Source organism: Podarcis bocagei (assembly GCF_964188305.1).
Source record: "Podarcis bocagei genome assembly, chromosome: 7".
NCBI lineage: Eukaryota > Metazoa > Chordata > Lepidosauria > Squamata > Lacertidae > Podarcis > Podarcis bocagei.
Genome location: NC_138132.1, coordinates 92039100 through 92059126, shown reverse-complemented (window position 1 = coordinate 92059126; position 20027 = coordinate 92039100). Strand labels below are relative to the sequence as shown.

Here is a 20027-nt window from a genome sequence, read left to right as displayed (position 1 = left end):
GACCTCCAAAGGAGGAGACTCCACCACACTCCTTGGCAGCAAATTCCACTGTCAAACAGCTCTTACTGTCAGGAAGTTCTTCCTAATGTTTAGGTGGAATCTTCTTTCTTGTAGTTTGGCTCCATTGCTCCGTGTCCGCTTCTCTGGAGCAGCAGAAAACAACATTTCTCCCTCCTCTATGTGACATCCTTTTATATATTTGAACATGGCTATCATATCACCCCTTAACCTCCTCTTCTCCAGGCTAAACATGCCCAGCTCCCTTAGCCGTTCCTCATAAGGCATCGTTTCCAGGCCTTTGACCATTTTGGTTGCCCTCCTCTGGACACGTTCCAGTTTGTCAGTGTCCTTCTTGAATTGTGGTGCCCAGAACTGGACACAGTACTCCAGGTGAGGTCTGACCAGAGCAGAATACAGTGGCACTATTACTTCCCTTCATCTAGATGCTATACTTCTATTGATGCAGCCCAGAACTGCATTGGCTTTTTTAGTTGTCGCATCACACTGTTGGCTCATGTCAAGTTTGTGGTCAACCAAGACTCCTAGATCCTTTTCACATGTACTGCTCTCAAGCCAGGTGTCACCCATCTTGTATTTGTGCCTCTCATTTTTTTTGGCCCAAGTGCAATACTTTACATTTCTCCCTGTTAAAGTTCATCTTGTTTGTTTTGGCCCAGTTCTCTAATCTGTCAAGGTCGTTTTGAAGTGTGATCCTGTCCTCTGGGGTGTTAGCCACCCCTCCCAGTTTGGTGTCATCTGCAAATTTGATCAGGATGCCCTTGAGTCCATCATCCAAGTCGTTGATAAAGATGTTGAATAAGACCGGGCCCAAGACAGAACCCTGTGGCACCCCACTAGTCACTCTTCTCCAGGATGAAGAGGAACCATTGGTGAGCACCCTTTGGGTTCGGTCAGTCAGCCAGTTACAAATCCACTGAGTGGTAGCATAGTCAAGACCGCATTTTACCAGCTTCTTTACAAGAATATCATGGGGCACCTTGTCGAATGTTAAGGGGTTGGATCTTGACTCAGGAGCGCTGAATATTCCAGCTAAACATTAGGAAGAACTTTCTGACGCTAAGAGCTGTTTGACTGTGAATCAGGCTTCCTCTAAAGGTGGTGGACTATCCTTCCTTGGAAGTTTTTTAACAGTTTGATTGGCCGCCTGTCAGGGATTCTTGAGCTGCGATTCCTGCATTGCAAAGGGTTGGACTAGATGACCCCTGGGGTCTCTTGCGTGTCTACAGTTCTGTTTCTAATCTTTAAGAAGGTTCTTTGAGACCTTCACGTAACAGGTGGGGTCTGTTTGCATCCTGGGCTTATGCAAACCCCTCAAGGTCCTGTGTCAGCATTAACCCAACGTCTACCAGAGCCTTGCCTTGTGAAGGGGCAAGGAACTTAGCAGGGCACAGAAGTCCTGCCCTTTGGCCACAGAAATCTTATCCAGCCACTCCTCCGGTGGCTTCTGACTTCTTATCTGACACTGTCCAGGCACTTTCAGTTATATATTTGCAGCCTTTAGGGCCAGATTCTAAACACACATACACACACACCAAAATAAACACAAAATTCTTAGAAAGTTGAATTCTGTGCTCAGTCCTCCCTGCCCATTGCGCCTTTTGTTTGTTTGTTCCCCTGTGGCATTGTAGCATGCTAATTGCCAGAGCATTAACTCCTCTCTCTCTCTCTCTTTCTCCCTGTCTTCGGCAGAGCCCCAGGCCGCTTTGCGGCAGATGCAAAAAAGGTCCCAGAAATGCAGGTCATCAGCAGCCCGCTTTTTGTCCAAGAGAGACACAGGCTTCTTGGGAGCTCCCAGCCAGGGACAGAAGAAGGGGCCTGGGGGCAGCTGCAGCAACAATGCGGGGCAGCAAGGGCTCTCTTTGTATGAGCACGGCCTCCCTAATTTGTTTCCCTCTGCACATCCCCTGGAAGAGGCATCCCACAGCAGCCACAGCTCCAGCCTGTGGGGCAACCCAGACTCTCCGCTGGAGGAAGATCAAGAGGACGCCATGTTCCCTCCAGACTGGTCCCCACCCCGGATTGAATTCCTGTACAATGACAAACTGCTGCCCTTGAGCCCTGCCCCAGACCCCACATCTGAGTACCAAAGCTCGGAGGAGATGCCTGATATCACCCAGGAGCCTGCTGAGCTGCACATGATGGAGTCCACAGCCAAGGCCTCTTCCCCCGCTGGGGACCACCCACAGTTCCTAGAAGAGCCTGTGATCCTGCAGCCAAAGAATGCAACTCTTCAGGAGGCAGAGAGAGTTGGTCCAGTGCTCCCCATGGCCAGTGTCTTTCACATGGCAAGTGAGCAGCTGGAAGGAGCCCCGCTTGAGGGCCAAACCCAGACAAGCACCCAGAGGGCCTTAGAGCTGGAGTCTCCTTTCTTACCCTCTCCTAGCCATCCATTGGCCACACCACCTGCCACCTACCTTAGAAGCAGTGCCTCGACATCCTCCAGTGAGCTTGCTGGGGACCCAGTGAGGCTGCCCTACGATTCAGACCAAGAGGAAGACCCAGGCCCAGAGCATTCCTCTCTTCCCACCCCTGCCCATTTCCCGATGACATCCTCCAGCATCTCAGCCTCCCCAGATGAGCTTTCAGGTGACCCAAGGAGACTGGCTGTGGGCTCAGACATGGATGAAGACACTGATGACCTTGTGTCTCTTGGAGACCTCCTGCAGATGAGCAATTCAGATCCGGGCTCTGAGGACCTTTACACAGTAGGTAACACTTTGTGGACTAGAGGTTTGGAATGTAATGGCATAGAGTTGGCTTAGTTTGGTTCAGTAGCCCATCTTCCTTACCAGTGTGACTTCAGAGACGTAGCACCCCACAAGGTCCCTGGACCCCATCAAGGGCAGCAGGCTGGGTGTCTGATGCAGACTACACCCCATAGAAATGCACAAAGAGAGACTGCAAAGCTGAAGGCAGGGAGAATAACGCACAGCCCGTGGGTTGTGTGGCCGGGCCAATTCTCAATTTAAAGGGAGAGGTAGTTCCCGTATTTTTTGCTTTATAAGACTCGCTTTTTCCCTCCTAAAAAGGGGAAATGTGTGTGCATCTTACGGAGCGAATGCAGGCTGCGCAGCTATCCCAGAAGCCAGAACAGCAAGAGGGATTGCTGCTTTCACTGCGCAGCGATCCCTCTTGCTCTTCTGGCTCCTGAGATTCAGAATATTTTTTTTCTTGTTTTCCTCCTCCAAAAACTAGGTGCGCCTTGTGGTCTGGTGCGTCTTATAGAGCGAAAAATACAGTAAATGCCCTCTGGTGGACCCCCCCTCCTACGTTGATGGAGCCCCCTGGTGGCAGCAGTGGACACAGTACTGCTTTTTATGATGCAATCTGCCTGCCGTTTAAATTATCTACAATGCTTTCGATGTAGCATTGCTCTGGGGCAAAAATGGGGGCCTGCATGGGCAGCATTGAGATCCCGTTGCTGCCACATGTCGTGTGTGTCCCTACTGGGTCCTTGGCAGCTGCCCCAGAATGCCAGGTGCCAACACCAGCCTTGTTTAGTAGTTGTGCAGCACTGCTCTGTCCTCGTCTGCTAAAATGACACATTTCTCCTCCACCTGTGCATCCAGCTCCTTTCTTCAGAGCCAGACGGTTATCTCAGCAGCCTTGACAAGTTCCTTGAGAAAAGGTAAGGCTCACCCAGGGATGGAACTCCACTGGTGCATGTTGTGTCTTGCAGCTACACCTTGAAGCAACCTGCGCATGCCATGTGTTCATTGCTGTGTGGGCCCCTCCATTCAGGTTTATTGGTGTGTCCTCTGCAGTGGACCCACCCACACATCATTCTGCTCCCCCCATGTTATCCCCCTTATTGCCACATTGGGGGGGGGGGGGCTCCTGCGCTGTAGCAGAACAGAGGCGGGGCAAAAAAACTGGGACACCTGAGGTATGAAAAGGGACAGAATTTCAGCAGAAAGTTACAGGACATGGACTGAGTGGAAAAGAAGCAGTAGGTCCGTCCCAAAATTTCTGCAGGTGCAGTTGAAAGTGGGATTGTGTATAATTGCCCCAATAAAGTCATGTACTCAGGTAATTTTACTGGGAAAGGGGAATCATGTCTAGCACCCCAATACCATCGTGAGGACAAGTCATTAGGAATGCCCAATGAGGGGGCCCTGCCATCAGGACACAGGAAGCGACTGGGCTTGGCACATCTCAGAGCCCACTTGCTGCGGGTGGTTCTATGAAGCATCCATCTCTGGAGAGCCCCAGGAGAGCTGCCAGAGAGCTTTTCTGTTTCAGTGCTGCTTTTATTGCAACTTTATGGAATCCTATCATTGGAGGCTGTGATATAAACCAAAGGTGGCTGGGCTTCTGGCTTTAGGATCTTGGTTTTTACCCAGAACCTCAAGGCTCAGCTGGGTGGACATAGGCTAGCCTTTAGGCCCCAAATTTCTGAAAGAGCACCTCCACCCATACAGACCTTATTGGGTGTTTATTGATAGAATTCTGCCCCCCCCTCAGAAGTATGGGGTGAAGAAGAAGAAGTATGGGGAGGAGTGAAATGCTAACATCGGGATTGGTAGCTTGGAAGAGGGCATTCTCTGGGGCAGCCCCTCACTTTTGGAACTCCATCCCCACAGAGGTGCATGCTGAAGATGAAACTTTCTGCCCTGCTCTTCTGATTTCAAATGGTTTAAACTGACTTATTACATTTTTGTATTGTTTATAACCTACTCTGTGGCCTTGTGGTGAAGGATGGGTAAGAAATTGAAATAACAGTAAAGGAACTGGGTTCCTCTGAACACTTGTTCAGCTCAGGAATTTTTATTCAGTACCAGGATCAAACTCACAATTTCTTTCATGAAAAAAGCCACTCATTTTTTTCCACCCAAGCATTCTTTTTTAGCAACCTTAGGGAGTGAAGGAGGTTTTTCCCCCTCCAGTTGCTGCCACTGTTAAACAATTGGGAGGGAGAAATCCTGGCCAGTCACTCAGCTCTACAAAAGCAGATCCCAGCTTGCCTTTCCCCACTCTTGTTCTATATGCACACCCTTCTCCATGCACTGGCCAAACCTTCCACTGGTTGTTGCAGCCTAGATAACATCCATATTCCTCTAAGTCAGAATGGGGAATGTGTGGCCTTTCAGGTGTTGCTGGACTACATCTCCCACCATCCCTGTCTGCCGGCCATTGTGGCAGAGGATGATGGGAGTCCAGCAACATCCGTAGGGCCACAGGCTCCCCTACGGTCTTGGTGTCTTAAGACTCAGTCAAGAACATAAGAAGAGCCTGTTGGATCAGGCACTGGCCCATCTAGTCCAGCATCCTAAAATCCTAGAATTGTAGAGTTGGAAGGGACACCAAGGATCATCTAGCCCACCCCCTGCAATGGGGGAATCACAGCCAGAGAATCCCTGACTGGTGGCCGCCTAACCTTGGCTTAAGAACCTCCAACCTCTTGAGACTGTCCCACTGTTGAACAGCTCCTACTGTCAGAAAGTTCTTCCTGATGTTTAGTTGGAATCTTCTTTCTTGGTTTGAGTCCTACCCTCCAGAGCAGGAGAAAACAAGCTTGCTCCCTCCTCCATGTGACAGCCCTTGAGATATTTGAAGATGGCTCTCATATCTCCTCTCAGTCTCCTCTTTTCCAGGCTCAACATACCAAGCTCCTTCAACCGTTCCTCATAAGGCTTGGTTTCCAGACCTTCCTCTGCACATGTTTGTCAACATCTTAAACTGTGGTGCCCAGAACTGGACGCAGTTGTATTCCAGGTGTGGTCTGACCAAGGCAGAATAGAGCGGTGCTATTATTTCCCTTGATCTGGACACTAGACTTCTGTTAATGCAGCCTAGAATAGCATGAGCATTTTTCTTTTTTCTTTTTTGCTCCTGCATCACACTGTTGACTCATGTTAAGCTTGTGGTCCAGTAAGACCCCTAGATCCTTTTCGCAGGTACTGCTAGTGTCCCCCATCCTATATTTGGGCATCTGGTTCTTCCTGCTTAAGTGCAGAACCTCACATTTGCCCCTATTGAAATTTATTTTGTTAGTTTGGGCCAAGTTCTCCAATCTGTTTAGGTCCTCTTGAATCTCAGTTCTGTCTTCAGTGGCATTGGCTATGTCTCCCAGTTTGGTGTTATCTGCAAATTTGATGAGCATCCCTCAACACCTTCATCCAAGTTGTTTATACAGATGTTGAACGGCTGGGTGGCTTCCTGTGGCACCCCACTTGTCACTTTTTCCCAGGATGACAAAGAACCATTAATGAGCACTCTTTGGGTTTGGTCAGTCATCAAGCTGCAAATCCACTTAAGAGTAACCTCATCCAGTCCACATTTTCCAGCTTCTCTGAAAGACAATCATGGGAGACTTGGTTGAAAGCCTTATTGAAACCAAGATACATTACATCCACAGCATTCCCCTAGTCCATCAAGCTTGTAACTCTTATCAAAAAAAGAAATAAAATTAGTCTTGCATGCCTTGCTTTTAAGAAACCCATGCTGGCGCTTACTAATCACAGCATCTTTTTCTAATTGCTCACAGACCGACTGTTTAATTATCTGTTCTAGGCCTTTTCCTGGTATGGACGTCAACCAGACTGACCGGTAGTTGCCTGGGCCCTCTCCCCCCACTTTGAAGATGGGGACAACATTTGCTCATCTCAAGTCCACAGGGACCTCACATGTTCTCCAAGAAGTCTCACATATTATATTCAGAGGCTCTGAGATTGCATCTGCAAGTTCCTGTCCTCCCTGTGGCCAGCCAGATGCCTCTCCCTCCTCTGGTTTCCAGCAACTTGTATTCTGAAGCATTACTCCTGAATGTGAAGGCAGAGCTTAGCTGCCTCCACGGCTAGTAGCCACTGATAGCTTTCTCCCCCATGATTTCTGCCATGCTTCCACCCCCTGGTCTGCTTTGCAGTGCACCTGGAGCCCTGCTCCTTGCAGCAGGTGGCAGAAGAGAGCTGATGGAGCAGGACTAGGTGAAGAAAGGGTGGGCAGAACTGCAGCCTCTTCTTGCTTCACTGGGGAGTTAACAGCTGCAGAGCATATTTCTGGGTTGCAGCTTGGCAGCATTGCTTTCCGCGCATCCTGTCGTTGGTAATCTGTACTGTCTGCTCGTTGTGTCACAGTCGAAGATGTGCACAGCCGGAAGGTGGCACCTGTTAAGAAAATAGCTCTGGCTGGTTCATGATAGTGAGCCAAGCCACATCTTGCGCTGTGGAGCCCAAAGTTGCTAGCCAGTTTGGCTAGAGGGATTTTGAAGTTGGATTCTCCCACTACTTTTTAAAAACATCCTGAAAACAGCAGAGAAAGAGAACTGAGAATCTAGAATCACAACAGAAACACCCCCCTCAAGTAATTCCCTCTAATAAATATATACCAATTTTATACCAGTTAATAAATTTATACCAATTTTAATAAAAAGTGTCAAATTTCTTGCCCATCCATTTTTCTAGAAACATGGGTTACTAATTTGTCTATCAGAATTAAATCCCAAAGTTGAGACCCAAACAAGTTTGTGTTCAATGTTTTCCTGTACTTGACAATGGTTAGTTTTGCTGCAGTCATTGGGTGGGTGATGGGGTGCTCTTGGGTGGCCACAGAGCAGGATAAATGGGCAATTTGGGATCAAGGAAGAGTCTGTTCTGCAGTGAGGCTTGCCTCATGAAACACCTTTATCCAAAAAGAAGAAGCACAGCATCACCACATATGACTAAATGAATCAGTTACATAGCAGTTTATCCAATAGAGTGTTGAGGTTTTTTGGTTATTTTGCTTAAAGGAAGTGGGTGCCTATATCAGCTATGAGCAAGTTCTCCATCATCTGTGCTGAGGTAGATTTAAAAGGCGTCCCCCCACCCCCCGCATTCGTCAGGGCCTTTGGCCATGGCCACTCCAGCACTCTCACCATGGCACCACCCAAGCCCTCCAGCTTCAGCCTTCCCTAAGCTGAGGCCTCCAGTCTGGATGTTTTGGACCACAACTCCCATCAGCATGCTATTGCCATGCTAGCCTGGGGCTGATGGAAGCTGTAGTTGAGAGCCAGTGGTGTGACGGTTAGAGTATTGGACTATGGCCTGGGGGACCAGAGTTCAGATCCCTACTTGGTCATGAAGCTCCCTGGGTGACCTTGGGCCAGCCACCGTCTCTTAGCTTAGCCATCTCACAGGGTTGTTGGGAGGAGAACAATGTATCCCTCCTTGAGCTCTTTGGAGAAAAGGTGTGATATAAATGTAATAATAAAAAAGCAGGCCATCAGGACTGGAGGTTGGCAGCTGGGGCAAAGCTGCTCCACTGATCCTTATGAAGCCCACATATCCCACTCAATCCTCTGCCCGCTGCCCCTGTTCTCATGCTGCTGCTGTGGCTTTCTAGGGAACAACCCTGTGCGGATGAGGAGCTGGAAAGAAGCCTGGGGGAGAAACTGCTGCTCTCCAACTCGTTCAGTTTGGTGGCGGCAACGGAAGAGAATGCAGCCTTGCCTCCTGAGGCCCGCAGGTAATGAGCCCCCCTTCTGCAGCTGGGCAGCAGGGAGTGGGAAGGGCTCAGCGCTTAGAGAAGGGTGGCCCTGGTTTTGGCGCCTTGAGCACTTCAGGTGTTGGGCAGCATCTTCTGAGGACTAGCTCGATGACTGCGGAAAGATAAGACAAGACGAGCAGACTGTTGAAAGTCGATAGTGAGAGCAGATGCTGCTGCAGGGGCCCACAGAGCATCTGGCTTGCAGACCGAAGGTTCCCAGTTCAATCCCTGGCCTCTCCAGATAGGAAAGGGAGAGCTCCCCTGCCTGAAACCCTGGAGAGCGGCTGCCAGTCAGTGTAGGCAGTGCAGAGCTCAATGGGCCCCATGGTCTAAGTATAACATGAGAAGGAATATACTACCCAGAACGTACAGAACTCAGAGGCTCTGGCTGTCTTCACATTCCTGTTTTACTGTGCACTCCATGGACTGTTCTGGGTTTTTAATCTGTGTTCACACAAGAACATTACCCTGAATGCATATGTATACTGTACTTTGTTACAAAATACTGCTGCTTGACATTATTTCTCAAACCAGCTTTGCAGCAACTGGAGTCCTTAAGCTGTTCTTTATTTGTTTCTAGCCAAGATGTGTTCACCTCCTCATATGGTAGAGACATCCTTGGCCCATCATTGGGGGGCAGCAGGAGGGCAGCAACTTCACTGTACTGTAAGCGGCTCATGTGAACACAGCCAGAGCTGAAAAGGAAGCTGGGCACCCACAGCAAAAATTTTGTGGGTGCCGGGGTCCCCAGGAGTTTGCACCAGTGGGCCTGTATATCTTGGGCCAGGGGTTGAATGCTCGCCCAAAGGTCAAACTCCTGTTTGGAAAAAAGGAAAGACTCAGTGGCAAACCTAGGCTTCCTTAGTTGCCCTGCGATGTTTCCCCAGTGTTACTGCATTGTGGATGTCTGGAGGGGTCGCTCTTGCACTGCAGCACAGCAGAAGCAGGACAAAAAATTGACATATAAAAAGTTAACAGGAAATCAGCAGGAAACTGTGAGACACAGCTGGAAGCAAAGCAGTATGTCCGCCCCAATTTTTTTGCAGGGGCAAACAGCTTTGAAAGGGGGATGTGCACAGCTGCCCCAAATCCTACTAAGTTCAAAATGAAAAGGTGCCTGGAGGGACCTGTTGTCTAACTTCCATGTAAGCTTTGTGTGAGCAAGTCAGGATGAGTGCTGATTAAATAGGTCACCCGGAGGAGCCCAAAGAAGCTTTGGGGGCCACATTTGCAGAGAAAGGCTTTCTGTCCACACCCTCCATTTCTCCTCCTATGAAGTTGTTTTCCTGCCCCCATAGGAATGATTGGCTCCATTAGTTCTGACGGGGGGCAAAATCAGAGGGCAGTGGCTGAAGGCCCCTCTCTTCCCTTGCAGGGCATTCTGGTGGGAAGGGGCTTTCAGATCCCACTTTCCCATTTCGCTCTGGAAGAGTCTTGAGCATTTTGTGCACGGAGTGACGGATTCAACCTCTGTCCTCCATCTTTGGCTTTGATATTCAAGATGGCCACTGAAATGGGCCCAATTCTTTTTCAGACCTTGGCCGGCCCCATTATGTCCCAGGCAGAGGCCTTTCTTTCCCAGCCCTGCTGCTAACTGCTGGCCTTCATAGCTTCACCTGCCGCTGGATAATCGAGACCAGGCCTTTCTGCCGTTGACACACATGAAACACACTCTGCTTGGATTGCTGACCTCAGGCAGAAGTCTTTTCTGGGTGGATGCTGGGGGTTTTGCCTTCTGTATGCAAAACAAAACACACTCTCTTCCACTGAGCTGAAGGCTTCAGTTCCTTTCATGTTGCATTGCTGCAAATCGAGTTTAGACAACAATTGCAAAGAATGCAGGCACACAACCCCCCGCTTGATGGTAGGAGCTGAACTGGGGGGGGGGGAAATGTGGGGAACCAGGTTTATGGGCCCCTCTGTACCCTCTTTCAGGAGCCATTGGGTGCCATCCTAAAGCAACCCATCCTGGTGCCCACTCAGCTTTGCAGTTGCCCTTTGCCAGGCAGGCTGCTTGATTGAGCCTGGGGAGTGATCCCCTAGGAGCCATGGCAGCAAGGCGGGTGTGCCAGCCCCCCACCCAGCTCTTGGCACTGCAGCAGTAGTCCAATCTCGATGTCTCTTTGGGGGGAACAAATGTCTCTGCATCGGTGGTTGTCGCTCATTATCCCAGCAAGGGAGGTGGGCAATTATCCAGAGACCTGGCAGAAGAGTTATTAGTCTGTCAGGCTGCAGTCAAAGAAAAAGTGGGGGGAAGGCAGGAATTCGCAGTTCCTGAGATCAAAAGCGATTAACCGCTTGTGGGATGAGAGTGGCTGCCATTCCCACAGAATGCAGTGAGATGCAGAATGCTGAATGCAGTAGCCGTTTCCTCAAAACAATAATTTAAAAAGAGTTGGATGACAAAGGAGGGACCTGTGAGGAGTGGAAGGTCTTAGGAGCTCTCTACTAGGTCTGGCTATTTCTCCGCCTAACCCAGTGCTGTCTACTCTGACTGGCAGAGGCGCTTCCGTGCCTCAGGCAATGAGAAATCTTTGCTGTTGCCTGCTGCTAGCAAGACAGGAAGATGTCAAATGTTTAAAGCACACTTAAAACACATGGCTTCCCTCAAATAATTCTGGGAACTGTGGTTTGTTAAGAGTGCTGGGAATTGTATCTCTGTAGGGAATAAACTGCAGTTCCCAGGATTTTTCCTTTTGGCTGGGGGAGCAAGACAAGAACCCCCTCTTCTTTTCAGGAGAACCCCCTCTTCTGGAATAGTTCTCCTCAGGGAGGTTTGCCTTTATTTGCGGCACCAGCTGAGGACATTTCTCCTCTCCCAGGCTTTTGCGTGTTAATTCCTGTGGCAGCTAGTGGTGCTTTTCTGGAGGATTCCTTGGTGGTGAAGCCTCTGGGGTTTTGGAGGGCTTTGATCATAGACTCCCAATCTGCAAGCACCCTTGGTCCACCTGGCTCTGTGCTGGCACCACACTGACAGGCTGTGGCTCTCTGGGGCGTCCGTCACCCCCAGCCCTCTCCGGAGGCACCCGGATTTCAACCTGGGACCTTCTGCCTGCAGCGCATGATCTCTGTCACAGAGCTGTGGCCCCTCCCTGTCCTTTTGTGGGTGGATAGGTGGGGATGCCCCTTCATGGATCCTGCCTTGTCATGGCGAAGGGGCTTGAATAACTCAGAGAAGCTGTGCGCCAGGGCCACAAAAGACGGACAGGTCATAGTCGAGAGTTTAGACTAAATGTGATCCACCTGGAGAAGGAACTGGCAAACCACTCCAGTATTTTGCCAGGAAAACTCCATGGACATAAAAAAAGGAGAAGCTTTGAGAAGAAAGTGAGAGTTTCCAAGGCATGCTCTTGGGGTCATGGGGTCACCGAGAGTCAAACACGACTAAGACGACTAAGCAACAATGTGGGGGTGGGCTTGCTGCTAGAGGTCAGTGCAGCAGGAGTGCTTGCTGGGGTTTAGGGCCTGCAGAGTTGAGCTCCAGAGTTTTTCTCCATGGGGGGGGGGGCAAGGGCAGAGGCTGCCAGCACTGAGCAGGTTTAGTGTTTCCCACTGCAGAGGACTTTCCAGTGGGAATGAATGGGGGTGCTACGGAACTTGGGCACACAATAATAATAATAATAATAAATAATAAATTTTATTTATATCCCGCCCTCCCCAGCCGAAGCCGGGCTCAGGGCGGCTAACAACAATCAAATAATCCAACATTCTAAAAATATTTCATTATAAAAATTAATTAAAATCAAATTGATGGCAACCATTAAGCAAAATTCTGTGCAGATTGCCAGAGGAGGGAGTCAGGCTGCGCCCTGACCAAAGGCCTGATGGAACAGCTCTGTCTTGCAGGCCCTGCGGAAAGATGCCAGACTGTGCTTTGTGAATTTTGCTAGGAAGGTGACTTTACCTGTCGCAATCATAGGGAAACAATAGTTGTTTATCGTAGGAAGTAAAAGACCTGCATAGAAAAGTTTCCAGTTGTAACCAAGCTAACTGATCTAGAGAAGTGAAAGTCAGCCATGCTTTGCTGCCTCTGTTCTCAGAGGAGGGATCCAGGATGGCCTCTCATCTTGAGGTCTGAGAGAGGTGTCAGGAGGTGGAAGTTGCAAACAGGATGCCTCCTAAGACATATCCATCTAAATTTTAAAAGCTAGGGAGGTCAACACAGAGGCAGAAGATATAGGAGTAGCCTGGGAATCTGGAGGCCTCTTGCTCTATCTGGTTTTAACCTCATGCAACCCCGTTTCTGCAAGCTGAGTTGCACCCAAATTTCCACCCACAAAGCATGACTGTGGAAAGTTCAGAGGCAGCTGCTTCACTACTTTGAAAGTGGGGTGTTCCCTTCCTCCCCCCCCCAATCCCTGGAGTCGTGTCATGGGAACAGGGGACAGTGCTGAATATGAGACGGACAGGCCCGTTTGTGTCGCGTGCCCCAAGACAGAGATGAAATCAGGAGCCTTCTTCCTTTATCCCTCATCTGGGCCAGGATAGACAAGGATAACTGAGCGCAATTGTCCATGCTTATCCTGACAGTAAGAGCTGTTTGACAGTGGAATTTGCTGCCAAGGAGTGTGGTGGAGTCTCCTTCTTTGGAGGTCTTTAAGCAGAGGCTTGACAACCATATGTCAGGAGTGCTCTGATGGTGTTTTCTGCTTGGCAGGGGGTTGGACTCGATGGCCCTTGTGGTCTCTTCCAACTCTATGATTCTATGATTCTATGTTTTGTTTTGTTTTAAGATATTTATTAAAGTTTCAAAATGTTACAAAAATAAGAAAAAGAAAAAAAGAAAAAAGAAAATACAAAGTACAGAAAAATAAAAACAGTTAAAAACAAATCAATCTTTCCATATCTTGTCTTTCGTTTGCTTGTTTCCCTGACCTCACACCTCCCTTTTTTGTATTCCAGTTCAATTAGTTAATTCAGTAAATCCTTTCCCTCTTTGTTTTTATCTTAATCCTTTCATAGAATCATAGAATCATAGAGTTGGAAGAGACCACAAGGGCCATCGAGTCCAACCCCCTGCCAAGCAGGAAACACCATCAGAGCACTCCTGACATATGGTTGTCAAGCCTCTGCTTAAAGACCTCCAAAGTAGGAGACTCCACCACACTCCTTGGCAGCAAATTCCACTGTCGAACAGCTCTTACTGTCAGGAAGTTCTTCCTAATGTTTAGGTGGAATTTTCTTTCTTGTAGTGTAGCACCCTGCTTGTGGTTAACGCTTAGCTGGAATGAAATATTCAACGCAGCAACAGAGAAATTAAAATAATAATTTATTTGTCAGACAAATAAATGAGAGGCACAGTGGTATATGGTTACCAAGCTCTGGCCTGGCCTCCTGCCATTATGGCCAGCACTTATATTTCCTTAATCCACCCCCCTTTGCTCCTCCTGTGGCTGCCTCTGTTCAATCAGCCTGGTTGAATTTCCTATTGGCTGATTGCTATAACCAATTCTAAGATACACCCATATCCTCCTGTCCTTATATGGAACACAAAGAGCTATATATTGTTACATCTATAAATGACAAATAAGTAGTAATATATCTTACATGTGTCTCAACAAGGAATCTTAATTACCAGCTCACCTCTTGCCTTCCTTGCCCTCCAAAACAGATGGTTAATAATTTTAAATTTTTATCTTAAACATATGTCAAGGATCTTGAGTTTCACATCAACATTGAAAGATCTCCTTCATTTGAAGGTTTCTAAACAAAGGCCTGACAACTTATATATCAAGACTGCTTGGATGGCGTCTCCTTGTCTGGCAGGGGGGCTAGACTGGTGGCTGACTTAATTTCAAAATACAACTCTTACAATTATATGAAATAAGAATTTAGCATTTGTTAAATCCTTAATTACATCTATGCCAATACACTTAATACACAACACAGGTAGCCTCTTAAAAGGAATAAGGTCTTTGTAAAGTAGAAAAGGGAACTCAGTAAAAAAAGCAGTTTCAAAAGAAGCCTCTTCAGTTTAACACTCCCCCCCTTCTCCAGCCAGTTGCTTTCTTTTCCATGTGCTCTTGGCCTTTTGTCCTGTGGCTCAAGTTTAACGGTTTTATTTATGTTTGGTCTGTGTAACCTTGTTCTTCAGCCTGTAATTCCAGCTTTTTACGACTTTGAGAATTGTTTTCTGCTATAAATCAAGGGGGATAAACATCTTGCCAAAGTACTTAGGCAGTTGGTCTTCAGCCTGGCATAACATTTGAAAATCTAAGCCCATTTAATTTAGGAACCTGATCAAGATATAAGCCAATATATGCCTTGATTAAAAATGCAGTCTATATTCAGATGCCACATTCCCCCCTTTCAAGCTCAAGGACCTTGGTACCAAGTGTCCTTGATTGCTTGATCTTCATCATATTCCTGAGTTAAAGCTGTGTATAGGGCCATGATATGAGGTAGAGTTTCATTCGAAATCATCTTGCTAATTGTACTTCTAAAACATGAGATGATACATGGCATCATACATAAAACCATCACTACTACCGTCAAGAAAAACAAGCAAGACAATAATATCCCTTTGAGTCCTGTGACATTAGGTAACCAGTTAATGAGCCATCCCATATCCCATCCTTCCCATGTTTGTACTGGGACATGTGCTATATTCTCCATCTTTGTAGCCAACACACGGATTGCCTCACCATTATCTGAAATGTTAAAGCAACAGGCATTCCCTGTCAAGTTCAAGACTCCACATAGGCCTCCCTGCTTGGCAAGTACATAATCCATTCCCATTTTCAGCTGCAAAATGGTGGCTCTACTTTCATCCAGCTGTTATGCAATAAGTCTCAAACTCTGGGCCGTTACATTGGTTACAAGTTCCACTACTGCTTGCAATCGAATTATTCTGTTTAGATTATAAATAGGATCCCGTGCCCCTTGTATGAGCTCACCAGGATTCCAGGAGGCAGGATCATAATAGGCTATTATGCGCTCTGGCGGCCAATCATCAGTACCGCTCCAACTTTGGGTACTTCCTCCTGCTATATGAGAAATATCAGCGTTTCTTCGTGTTCGCTTAGCTGAACTAGTGGGCATAATCCACATTGGTGGTAATACCCATCCCAGGAAACAAGTCCCACTCCATTTGGAAGGGAGTTTCTTGTATGCCCATTCTCCACATATCCACCACAACCATCGGGTCTGAGGGTTTTGGTATGTGGAGTGCATAAGGCGAAATATCAAAAGGGGTATAGAGTTCACAGTGCAGTATGTTAGATTGCCTTTCTCTGTCACAGTTATGTTCCATACCACTTTCCATGCATGAATAAAAGGAGGTGCACAGGGCAAGGTATTCCGAGTTCGATAGGTAGTACCGTGTGCCCAGGTATGACTATTCTTAATATAATCCCAAGTATAGTGACAATGAGAAGAGCCTATCATGGTAGAATCAGCTGCATCTGATGATTTATGTACACAGAATTCCCCTTGTACAGGTATAACTCGTAATGGTTTAGTTGAGTTCCATCCGGGGAAATTCTGTACTTCTGTTTGGTGTGGCATTTCGCTTACCATACCAATAGCATTTAATGGTATCGGTAATAAGGGCATACCTCCCTCTGAATCATCTGGCCCAAGAGAGCAAACAAGGCAATTGGTCCTATTTGCAACATTGGCTACCATTTCAGCTAAACCTACCCACATATTGTGGTCATAGCGGAATCCATATTTAGCAAGTTTGGTCAGATTCAAGGACCCTTCCCCTTCCCAAGGGATCAAGATTAATAATAAAATCATGTTGATGTCTAGCATATGCATTCCTTCCACAAAAGATTACCTTATTGTGATAGCATAAAACTATTAGTCCCAATATAATTCCCTCAGTGACAGAAATGGGGAACCACCAAGACCAAAACATATATCCCAAGGATCCCCAATGTGTAATATCTCTGATAATTGTTCCACAAGGGGGCAGTCAATCAATTGTATAAGAGAATCTTCCCGCTCACAGTCGCTGGTTCAGACGCTCCTCAAGCTTCAGGCGTGCGCAGGTCAGCCAGCTTCCCGGTTGTGGCTGCAGCAGGCCGGTCGTCTAATGTTGCCCGTGACCTAGCCCGTTCCCCGTAGGGCTAGATACAGGGGTTTTTGGAGAGAGTCAGTTTTAAAGGATTAGAGGGGTCACCTTTGCACGTCCAACTGCCTTCGGACTTCTTCAAACGGGAGTGATGAATCCAGGGGGTCACCTCAGCTACCTTCACCGCTGTTGGAGTAGAGAGCAAGACGGTGTAAGGTCCACGCCACTTAGGTGCAAGTAGATCACGTTTCCACTCTTTCACCCATATGCTATGCCAGCCTGGAGCTGATGAATCGGCACGGCAATGCTGCACGGCGTGCGCTCGAGGGCCCACCTGTTAAGATAAAAAAAAAAAAAAACAAACACGGGAGAGAGACAAAAACACGGGAGAGAGATTGCACTTGTCCCTGTGTCGCATGGTCTCCTATTTGTTTGAGGTCAGTTGGAATATCCTGAACAAAGGAGGGCGGCCTCCCATACAGGAGCTCAAAAGGTGACAACTTAAGTCTTTTTGTGGGTGTGCACCGAACACGAAACAGTGTTATGGGTAACACGTCTACCCTCCTGAGACTTTAGACATATTAGTGGGCTTCTGGCATGCCCTGCAGATACCTTGCGCAAGCGTCTGGCGGTAGGTGGTAAGCCTGGCCAGGTGAATTGCATTGTTTGGATCCCAATTAGGATCTTCCAAGGGAAAGTTGTCCTGGAGATGACGGTCAATATTATAAATATTTCCCACTCTGGTTTGCTCACGCAAATATATCTGTGCCTTTTCAATTATGTCTCTCCTTTCCTCAGTGGTGAAGAGAGTATTCAGGAGCTGGCGACAACCTGTCCAAGTAGGACTATGAGTATTTACTATTGAAGTCACCAAGTCCATCATAGCCTGAGGTTTTTCTGCGGAAGATGGGGTGTTTTCCAATTCATCAGATCCGTAGTTGTGAATGGAATGTACTGGAGGATCGAAGTTCGAGGTGGCCGTGGTCCAGGTTGCCCATTAACCAGCACAGGCTCCTCAAGTGCATCAAATACTCTTCTGAGAGGGGCTACTACGTGACCTTTCTCTTCGCTTTGCTCTAGGGGCCTCAAATCATAGGGGATGGTATTTGTCCCAAGGCGTTCTTTTAGCAGCTTTATACGCCTGGCTGTATTGCTTGCTGACCGATCAAGGTCTCCCTGTAACTTCTGTAATAATTCTCTAGGACTTGGATGTACAGGAGTTTGGGGTGGGCAATTAGTTGTTCCACTAAAGGAGACTGTAGATGGAGTTCTACTGGGACTCACAGGTGGAATAACCACTTCTGCTTGGGCTTCATTATAGAACTCCAATGCCTCCTGAAGATATTTATCATAATCTATCAAGGAATCAAGTTCTGTGACTCCAGCCCCATTATTCATTCCACTTTCTTGCCTTGGGGTTACAACTGGTGGAGGGTTTGAATTAGGCTCCCTTCGATGTGGAGCATAGGGTGGAGGTGGAAACACCTCTTCCTCTGGTCCCTCAAAAATGGGTTTGAGTTTATTTGGCAAGATTCCTTTCCTAGCTTCGGCTTTTACAGCCAATAATTTGCATCGTTGGACTTTGCATTCCCTTATCCATGGAGGATTTTTATTTAATGTGCTCAGCCAGGAATCTATATATGAAAATTGTTCTGGGCACCCTCCAGTTTCTTTGGCGATGTTAGACCAAAGTTTGCTTACTAAATTTATATCAAAGGTTCCTTGAGATGGCCATTCAGTATTTTGCTTCGGCCACTCTAATTCACATAACGTTCTCAGGCGCTCTGGCGTCAGTTTGACTCCATATGCCCCTGAGAAGGCTTTCTTAAAATTATTTAACATACATTCAAAAGGTGTATTTCCCCCCTTTGAACCCCCAACTCCCATTGTATGGCCCTGTGAAGTATCCACTCAGTCACTCACACACACACCTTACTGGGAAACGAAGTAGTACTCACTCCACCCTTAGGTCAGCTACACATTGTACTTTCTCACACATGCAATGCGCTAGATACTTCAACCATACTCTACCTCCCAATCTTCCCTTTTCCCTACACCAGATCACCATCTGATGTACCCAGCCACCTAGCGTACTCAGTTCCCCTTTACTGAGACGCAGAAGTTTGATCAGGACTTCTCTTCCTCCCAATTAATTGGAGGGCCAAAACCCCTTAGTGCACTTACCCTTAGCTGGTTCCCTGTTTATTTCTCTGGTCCCCCCCCCCGGTCCGTCGCCGTCGGTGGGCAGGGTATCAGACAGACGAGACTGCTGCGTTCCCCTGGAAAAAATTTTTCCCAGTGCGCGCTGGGTAGGCAATCAGTTGTCTTCTCTCTTGTACCCCGCCCAGTGAGGCGAAGGGGCTGCGTTCCAGCAGACCACTGATCCGAGTCGCAGGCACCATAAAATGTAGCACCCTGCTTGTGGTTAACGCTTAGCTGGAATGAAATATTCAACGCAGCAACAGAGAAATTAAAATAATAATTTATTTGTCAGACAAATAAATGAGAGGCACAGTGGTATATGGTTACCAAGCTCTGGCCTGGCCTCCTGCCATTATGGCCAGCACTTATATTTCCTTAATCCACCCCCCTTTGCTCCTCCTGTGGCTGCCTCTGTTCAATCAGCCTGGTTGAATTTCCTATTGGCTGATTGCTATAACCAATTCTAAGATACACCCATATCCTCCTGTCCTTATATGGAACACAAAGAGCTATATATTGTTACATCTATAAATGACAAATAAGTAGTAATATATCTTACATGTGTCTCAACAAGGAATCTTAATTACCAGCTCACCTCTTGCCTTCCTTGCCCTCCAAAACAGATGGTTAATAATTTTAAATTTTTATCTTAAACATATGTCAAGGATCTTGAGTTTCACATCAACATTGAAAGATCTCCTTCATTTGAAGGTTTCTAAACAAAGGCCTGACAACTTATATATCAAGACTGCTTGGATGGCGTCTCCTTGTCTGGCAGGGGGGCTAGACTGGTGGCTGACTTAATTTCAAAATACAACTCTTACAATTATATGAAATAAGAATTTAGCATTTGTTAAATCCTTTGCATAATTACATCTATGCCAATACACTTAATACACAACACAGGTAGCCTCTTAAAAGGAATAAGGTCTTTGTAAAGTAGAAAAGGGAACTCAGTAAAAAAAGCAGTTTCAAAAGAAGCCTCTTCAGTTTAACACTCCCCCCCTTCTCCAGCCAGTTGCTTTCTTTTCCATGTGCTCTTGGCCTTTTGTCCTGTGGCTCAAGTTTAACGGTTTTATTTATGTTTGGTCTGTGTAACCTTGTTCTTCAGCCTGTAATTCCAGCTTTTTACGACTTTGAGAATTGTTTTCTGCTATAAATCAAGGGGGATAAACATCTTGCCAAAGTACTTAGGCAGTTGGTCTTCAGCCTGGCATAACATTTGAAAATCTAAGCCCATTTAATTTAGGAACCTGATCAAGATATAAGCCAATATATGCCTTGATTAAAAATGCAGTCTATATTCAGATGCCACAGTAGT

The 20027-nt window shown here is 47.2% G+C and overlaps 1 protein-coding gene across 5 annotated transcripts in view; it reads left to right on the top strand.

The window, feature by feature from the left end:
- Positions 1–20027, top strand: part of FAM178B (family with sequence similarity 178 member B) — a 227882-nt gene that overhangs the window by 10506 nt on the left and 197349 nt on the right. For 4 of the 5 annotated variants that reach the window (XR_014009894.1, XM_081200923.1, XM_081200921.1 and 1 more), the window contains 3 exons: positions 1711–2726; positions 3591–3649; positions 8344–8466. Coding sequence is in view for 4 of the 5 variants with exons in the window: in XM_081200923.1 (XP_081057049.1) it covers positions 1711–2726; positions 3591–3649; positions 8344–8466 (1198 nt within the window). In the remaining variant the exon portion in view is untranslated. The remainder of the gene's footprint in view (positions 1–1710; positions 2727–3590; positions 3650–8343; positions 8467–20027) is intronic. The other variant, XM_081200924.1, reaches the window with a different exon arrangement.